Source organism: Pygocentrus nattereri, chromosome 3 (assembly GCF_015220715.1).
Source record: "Pygocentrus nattereri isolate fPygNat1 chromosome 3, fPygNat1.pri, whole genome shotgun sequence".
In the NCBI taxonomy this organism is placed as follows: domain Eukaryota; kingdom Metazoa; phylum Chordata; class Actinopteri; order Characiformes; family Serrasalmidae; genus Pygocentrus; species Pygocentrus nattereri.
In genome coordinates this window covers 18328236-18336221 of record NC_051213.1, presented here as the reverse complement: position 1 = coordinate 18336221, position 7986 = coordinate 18328236, and the positions used below count along the sequence as shown (strand labels likewise).

Here is a 7986-nt window from a genome sequence, read left to right as displayed (position 1 = left end):
ATAAGACCCCCTTATTAATTTTTGATTGTTTGTTATCTAATTTTTGTAGTTTGTGAAACTATGAAATTTCTTGATTATTCTACTTACAATAACAGAACCAAATAACGGTTTGTGTTTCGTACTTTTTATGGTTTTTGATATTTAATCTCGAGTGTGCCGGGTGACGGGCGGAAGAGGCGGCAGGAGCCGTTGTTACACCGAATTCTGTGACCGTCATGTGAACATCCATCCATCCATCCATCCATTTTCCAAGCCGCTTCTCCGTCAGGGTCGCGGGGGGGTGCTGGAGCCTATCCCAGCAGTCTTCGGGCGAAAGGCACGATACACCCTGGACAGGTCGCCAGTCCATCACAGGGCAGACACACAGACACAGACAGTCACTCACACACTGTCATGTGAACAGAAACTGCAAAATAGCGCCCCGAACGGTCACAGAATTCGACGTAACACCGGTCGCTAATAACACGGCCGGTGAAGTGGCTGGTCCTGCAATAACGAGAGCTGCCACCTCCGGCCGCCACACGGCACGCAGAGGATTAACTCTCTCTCGGAATTAAATATCAAAATCAAGGTCGGCACCTGGTCCGTTTTTTCATTTCCTATTTTTGATTTGAGGAGAATCAAGGGTACAAAAACAAACCGTTATTTTTCGTATCAAATTTCTAAACGAAATAATGAATTGTTTTTTATCATTTTCTGATTTTGGCTTCTCAATTGAACATGAAAAGAACGAATGATACACGGATTTACACGGAATTTACTGAGAATGTAGTTACATTTTACTTGACGTGTGGTCATTTAAACGGACTGGGACGTGTCCTTCTCTAAAGTATTTGTATTGTCGTCGTTTAAAAGTTGAGGCGAGCGCCTCTGTTTTGATGTGACGTAAAATTGAGGCGACGAGTCTCAGTCCGAAAACCAACCAAGATGGCAGCTCACGGAGGACAGAAGCGTGGCTTGGAGCATTTAGACCAGTATGAGCCCAAACCAGCCAAACAGCAGCGAAACCTCCACGAGAAAATGACTGAGAAGCGATTAGTTGTTATTTTGGAAGGAGCTACGCTGGAAACCGTAAAGGTGAGACAGAGCTGACTAACGTTACTGAAGTAGGCATCAGGCAGTGACCACAGACCTGGTCCTGGTACCCCTTCCTGCACATTTCAGCACTTTACTTGCTACAAACAAACCAGATTCAAATATTTGGCTTCTTTCTGACCTGAAGTGCGTACGTTACGGCCTGGAAATCACGAAACGCACTGGGCTTTGGGATATTCCAGGACCAGGACCTGTGAGCCAAGTTAACGTCTAGGCTTATTTTCGGCTTCTCCTTGTGCGTCACTGCCCAATTTTCTGTGTTGCCACTTATTTTATAAGTATTAAATTAGTTTGGTTCTGACTAAATTCAGGTTTTCCGTACAGGGACAGACTGGTTCTATGTTTAAAATCTGTCTTTCGTCTCACTCATGTAAATAAACCCCTCTGCGATTGCAGCCTATTCTTTTACTACGTTGTTGCTCGTTGTGCCACATTTGCTAACTAATTCTGAGATTGCAAAATACTATTAAATCTAAATCAGACAAAATGTAGATTAGTCTGAAATCTAACATGGAAAACTCTGAATAGCTTCTTTAGTCTTCTACCTTAAACTAATCGCTATGAAATTATACAGTATAAACGAATTGAAGAGACATCATATATTCTCACAGTTGAATGTTACCGTATAGTCATGTTCTTTATATTTACATTGCTACGGTGAACATGGTATACATTTTTTATAATTCATTACTATGCCTTCACTATTAGTCTCTCTAAGTCTGTAAAAATAGAGACTGCACAGCAAAAATGTGAATGTTAACACTACCTTTAGTGTACCATCATTCGCTGAATTAGAAACCGCAAATAAGGAACTAACTTAAGCCAATAAATAAGATAAATAAGATATTGTGAATGAGTAGCCAAACAAATCAGAAGCTGCGAATACGTAGCTAACTTCACCATAGTCTTCTCCAAGGCATAGGTGCTTCAGACAAAACTGTAATGTGTGGGAATAAATATGTTAGTGTTTTTATTGTTATTGTAGTTATTTGATTGCTTGTATTAGCATTTAATTCATCACTGCTTTAATTCACTACAGTATTTAAAGCTGTTAATAATTGTTATAATGCTGAACAATTACCTTGTTATTTTATCCGAGTTTTTTGTCTCCATGTACCACTTGTTTTTTCTTGAAGGTTGGTAAAACATTTGAGCTGCTGAACTGCGACCAGCACAAGAATATGATAATAAAAAATGGAAGGGACCCTGGCAATGTTCGGCCGGATATCGCACATCAGGTAGGCCTCTTGTACAATAAAATTATATTATTATACAGTATAATTTAACATTTTAAGGACTGTTTCTTTAAACACACGATGTACGTTTTAACTGACTTTATTTATTGACTGTTATGCTTAATCTGTGTTCAGAAGCCTGTCCTACATCTGATTATTATTTTTTTTTTTTTTTACATTGATAAGATTTCTGTGTTGGAATAAGTTATTGGTTTGTGGTGTATTTGATTGTGTTAGTGCTGTTCTTAAAATATTTCTGTATTTATTCTCATTCAGTGCCTGCTTATGTTAATGGACAGTCCGCTGAACAGAGCAGGACTGCTGCAAGTATACATTCACACAGAAAAGAATGCTCTCATCGAGATCAATCCTCAAACACGGATTCCGCGCACCTTCCCTCGCTTCTGTGGACTTATGGGTAAATTACTGCATGAAGTACAACCGATAAAGCTCCAGATCAATCAAGGGACAATCTTGATAACTGTCTGAGTAGTTGTCTGAGAAATCATTCACCACAAAATAAAATTCACACAATTCTCCCTCTTACCCCAAACAGTCAGGTGGTGAAGACATGTTTGTCATCTGAATTATGCTTGTTTGGTTTTGCATTAGAGTTATGTAGTTAGAGTTATGAGTTATGTTAGAGTTCTCCAGTTTTAGATGCCCTTCAAGACATTTATTAGCTGGTTTAATTGTTTGTGTGGATTAGAGTAGAAATTGAACTTCCCTAGGAAACAAAATTGTTTTTATTTTCACAGCCACACTAACCCTCTGGTTCCTTTCTCCTGTTTCTCCTCCCAGTGCAGCTCCTGCATAAGCTTAGTGTCAGAGCAGCTGATGGTCCTCAGCGCTTGCTAAGACTGATTAAAAACCCAGTTTCAGACCACCTGCCTCCAGGCTGTCCACGTTTTGCCACATCTTTCAAAGCAGGAGACGCAATCTGTCCCAGAACCATCGTCCCTAAAGATGGTCCTGCTGCTGTTGTTATAGGGGCTTTTGCACATGGAGCAGTAAGTTTGACATCACACAAATAGGTTACAATTTCACCTATCTTGTGTTATTGTTTGCATTGTGTTGACTGTATTCCTTGTGTTAAGAGCTCACAAAGCGCTGCCTCTTTTGACTTTTGTTCCAGGTTAATGTGGACTACACAGAAAAGACTGTGTCCATCAGTAACTACCCTCTGTCTGCTGCCCTGACGTGCGCCAAAATGTGCTCTGCCTTTGAAGAGGTCTGGAGGGTGTTGTGACCAAAAAAAGAAATAAACCAGGGCCTTGGACTTTAGGTCAAAGTGTGCATTCTGTGGACACTTGTAATGCAACTATTCACTCCTTTTTATCTGAAGCTGAGCATTATTAATTGTGCTAGTGTCATATCTGAGAGCTGTACACTTATAACAGCACATCACTCAGCATATGCCTTCTCTGGACATCCCACAGAAATAATGCTTTCTGAATTAGTTTGTGTAATTTTTCATTCATATTCAAAATATGGAATATTTTCAGTTTACATATAATAAACCTGAATTTTAAGTATTTTCTTTACTCTGATGATGTGATGCTAGTTTATGTGGAAAAAATAACTGCACCACTAACATACATATTGCATTGTTCAGTCTTTAATGAGCTGATGCCTTATTCAAGCAATGACTTAAGGTGATTGATATAAGCAAAGCTGACAATCCCATGCTTAAAATGTGACCGTCGTCCAGTTTTAGTTTCTACCTTGAATGAACTACCTTGCGTTGAGATTTACGTTTGGTGTTGGTGACAGCTTTCTGTGTGTCTTTAGCGTTCTTCCTTGCTTGAGCCTGAGCTTTGACATCTTTTTTAACCATCTTGGGGCTCAGAACTGCAGTTGTGGCCCTTTTCAGTTGCTGTTTTTGCCCTGCTTTATTATGTTTTCTTGCTGGTTTAGGCCTTTTGCTTGCTGACTTTTTTTCTGCATCCATTTTCCTCTTTGCTCTTATCCTCCCACTTTTCTCAGCTGTTGGTTTCTTTAACATGAAATAGGTAGAACAGAGAAAAAAATTTATATACAGGCTGGTACAATTATGGCTTTATTAAAAAAATTTAGTCTAACTGAGAATGACATGCTATTTACTGCTATTACCTTGTTAATTTTAAAGGAATCAGAGGTGCCCTGTCCTGCAGTTTGCACTATGGTCTCTTTTCTGACCAGGCTTTGCATGGCCAGGTTCACTCTGGCGTTGTTTTTGGTCACATCATAGCCACCTGCTGCCAGGGCCTGCTTGAGTTCCTGCATAGACATGCCTCCTCGACGCTTGCACTGGGAAATCACCTCCAGAATGAGGGAGGAGACCTGAGGGACAGCTGCTTGTATCCTTCCCTTAGAGACTGGTGTCTGGACTATGGTTTGGGCTTTGTGCTTCAAAAGGCGAATCGGAGTGGCTGATTAAAAGAAATGTTTGAAGTACAATTTGGGTTATTATTCTTATTCAGGTTTCTATAAGACTTCTTAGTGATGTAATTGGTACCTTTTACATTCTTAGTGGGCTACACTGAGGGTCTGTTAAAAGGGCACAGTACTGGTCTTAACGTAGACAGGAGGAAATTAATTCATTTACTCAGTTTCAGGGAAGAAAACAAGCTGGTGTTCAAAGCTGTGTATATTTGGAATCAGTTTTCAAAGTTTTGTAGCAAAAATATTTATAAAATGATTCTAACATGATGCCAATACTTCATAGGTGTAAATAACTGAGAAAAGTTCAGTGATGAACAGCTATAACGTTAAGTGATCCCATAATTGAGAAAGTTGTATAAAATAAAATCCAAATATGAACGTCCAGAAAGCCCCACATTTGAAAAGTGGTGACCGAATATCTGTTTATTGTAATTTAGGTAATAAATTACTATAGATTTATAATTAGTTTATTATTTAACCCCGCAGTTTGAGTTTCAAGGTTGGCAAGTATACGGGCTTCACTGCGATTTTGATCTTTCAAAGATAAAAAATGAAGTTAATTAAGTACTGACTTGGTAACTGGTCAGGTTCCTTTCCTTTGCTGTTACGATCATCCTGAATGACCCGTTTCAGCATCTGCCCGAGGCGCTTGGCTCCTGCTTTTCCTAGTCCGCGGCCTCCCACCGCCTTCAGCGGCCCTGTGCTCCTTTCTGGGCGGCCGTTAACGCTCGGCTTGGTCCGCCTCCGCGCCGCATCACTCTCTGCTCGCCTTTTACCGCCTGCTTTCGACATGTTTCACTGCTAACCCCGAAGACAAAGACCTTTTGGACTCGAACCCAAGCACTTTTTGGTTGCTGGGTCAGCTTAAGCTTTTACAGAAGCTGCGGAAATCGGTTGACTGTTTACAAACAAACTGGGAGATTTGGAAGCGGCATTCTAGAATAGCTGCACGAGCCAAACGGGCGTGCTCAGGTATGGCGTAAAGGGGAATTCAGTCATTCTCAATTTCTGCAAAATTGCATGTTTAAGATGTAAACTTTCACTGAGGGTGATTCGACGTTTAATTGATCAGTCAATTGCTTTCTTCTAGAGAAACTTGCTAGGTCCGAATTGTTCACAGTGCTTGTGACAGGAACCAGACGGCCGAAGAGCGTAATGCGTCTAAAAGCTCCGAGACAGAAACTTAAACGGTAAATAAATGATGATGAACTAACTAACTTTGTGTAAATAAACCACAATATAGAAATATGTACACATATGCAGTCGTGACTGGCATGTTTCTTTATTTCTGAATTCATACAAACACTTTCATTTTATAGTAAATTAGTTTCGGTTAGTTTATGTTTGTTAGCAGAGACCGACAGATCAATACAGTAAAGGAAAACTTGTTTTAAACTCAGGTTCACAAAGAAGTAATTATTCTATTTGTAACTAATTTACAAAGTAATCTTAAACTGAAACTTTGCTTGTTTGTAAAAAGTGATGTCAGAGCCACTCGGTTCTCCCTGATGGAAACTGTTTACCTTCAGTGTTTTGTGCTTATGATCATTTTAATAGACATCAGCTTCACTAATTAATGACATTCTATTAAAAGACTGGTTTATCAAGAGAGACACTGGAGGACTTTCACCTGAAATGAATTCATGAAACGAATCTTGTTACAAAAATGATCACAGGACATTAGAGTCATAATTACTCTTTTAGTACTTTTACTTTTGATACTTAAGTACATTTGAAGGCAAATACTTTTGTACTTTTACTCATGTTTAGGTCTAGACTAAGGACTTCTACTTTTACTGGAGTAATATTTTACCTTGGGTATCTCTACTTTACCTCAAGTACTTGATTTGTGTACTTCGTCCACCACTGAAATTAACTGAGGACCACCTGAGACTAGGAGTGGGTTTATGAGGCAGGGAAGATCAGACAAGTAGGAAGGAATTAGGGTGTACGTTTGTGTCAGTATATGAGTATAAGACTCTTATAAGATAAGAGTCAGTATAAGATTTAAGGGCCACAGCCCTCTTTGCAATTGCCCCTCCCCTCATGCTCAGGGATTCGACCTCTTTATAAACGTATTTATTATGCATCATAAGTGTATATCAAAAATACTTATAATAACCGCATATACAAAAATATATCCACATGCCTATTCACTTTTTCCAGGTTTTTTTTAAGTAAAGGCGATGGTTCTACACTGAACCATTTGCATGCTTATATGGTTCTCTACATGGTGAAGTGGTGCTATACAGAATCGTTTTCAAAAAGGTTCTCCATCTCCACTCATTCTCCATCAATGTGAAAAATTTCATGAAATGGTTCTACCTAGAACTCATAGCTCTAAACAGAACCACTGCATTTACTAAAGAACACCTGAAAAAAACATCTTTTTGGGTGAGTAGTAAAGAAGCATCATTTCTGTTCGCATTGACGTTTTTTTTTTACAAACACTCCACTAACAAACGTTCAGGACATATTTCAGTCGCCGTTGGCGTTCTTCAGTCAGGGTCCTTGGCCCTGGTGTTCTTCAGTCAGGGTCCTTGGCCCTGGTGTTCCTCAGCTTGTGTCGGTTCGACTATTTGGCTGTAGTTCTCTGCTGCTTCGCTACTGTCCAGCATGCTGTCCTGTTTTGTGGACGTTTGATCCCTCTCTGCCATTTCAGCGTCTGACTCGTCGCTGATTCCGGGACCTTGGTCCTCCGCCTTCTCAGCGGGGTCTAGCACGTAGTGGCACACCGTGCTTGCTCTCCCACACACATCGCCCTCGTTCAGAGACAGCACCTCGATGGCCCGCGAGCCGGACTCCCCCTCTTTCCTCTCGGAGAGAAAGGTTCTCTGGAGCATGAGCTTCTTGGCCGTGTGGCACTTGTATCTGAGCGTAGGGCTGCAGGCGGGGTCCCCCGAGTCCTCCTGGAAGATCACACAGGTTCCCACAGCGTCCTCGTACTCTCCGGCGAACACGTACCGACCAAGCTGCAGGACGGGCTGCTCGCTGTCCAGACCCACCACCTTAGTCCAGCCCTCACACCTCCTCAGCACGTCCGAGTCGACCATACCCGACAGCTCGGCCACCACCAGCTGCTCCTCTTCCTCCCATTCGTCCTCCATCGCACACTAGGCCTCTGTGAGTCTTCTGAAGCGCCGTTTTTATCGCTCTGAATGTGACACATCTGGTAGGTCCTGCTGGAGGAGGAGGACCCACATGTTGTTGATTTCGTCATATCTGTGCGGCG

The 7986-nt window shown here is 41.1% G+C and overlaps 2 protein-coding genes and 1 long non-coding RNA gene across 3 annotated transcripts; 1 reads left to right on the top strand and 2 right to left on the bottom strand.

Moving 5' to 3' along the window:
• The first annotated feature begins 927 nt into the window (after positions 1–927).
• On the top strand, positions 928–3874 carry emg1 (EMG1 N1-specific pseudouridine methyltransferase). The gene is made up of 5 exons (XM_017700486.2): positions 928–1077; positions 2232–2333; positions 2607–2748; positions 3132–3340; positions 3466–3874. The coding sequence occupies exons 1-5, from the start codon at positions 928–930 to the stop codon at positions 3577–3579; spliced, it is 717 nt and encodes a 238-aa protein (XP_017555975.1). The 3' UTR covers positions 3580–3874.
• A 297-nt stretch (positions 3875–4171) lies between these two features.
• On the bottom strand, positions 4172–4524 carry LOC108429026. Its single transcript, XR_005130114.1, has 2 exons — positions 4443–4524; positions 4172–4326 (listed from the first exon to the last, which is right to left on the bottom strand). It is a non-coding gene; the product is annotated as an uncharacterized LOC108429026 (long non-coding RNA).
• A 2294-nt stretch (positions 4525–6818) lies between these two features.
• Positions 6819–7966, bottom strand: gtf3c6 (general transcription factor IIIC, polypeptide 6, alpha). The gene has a single exon (XM_017700489.2). The coding sequence runs from the start codon at positions 7859–7861 to the stop codon at positions 7286–7288; it is 576 nt and encodes a 191-aa protein (XP_017555978.1). The 5' UTR covers positions 7862–7966; the 3' UTR covers positions 6819–7285.
• Between the last annotated feature and the right edge of the window lie 20 nt (positions 7967–7986).

Bases quoted from the DNA above. Each gene is read 5' to 3' on its own strand.
- emg1 (XM_017700486.2), top strand. From the start codon at position 928: ATGGCAGCTCACGGAGGACAGAAGCGTGGCTTGGAGCATTTAGACCAG. The intron at 1,078-2,231 runs GTGAGACAGAGC...TTTTTCTTGAAG, and splicing joins CTACGCTGGAAACCGTAAAG to GTTGGTAAAACATTTGAGCT. The intron at 2,749-3,131 runs GTAAATTACTGC...TTCTCCTCCCAG, and splicing joins TCGCTTCTGTGGACTTATGG to TGCAGCTCCTGCATAAGCTT.
- gtf3c6 (XM_017700489.2), bottom strand. From the start codon at position 7,861: ATGGAGGACGAATGGGAGGAAGAGGAGCAGCTGGTGGTGGCCGAGCTG.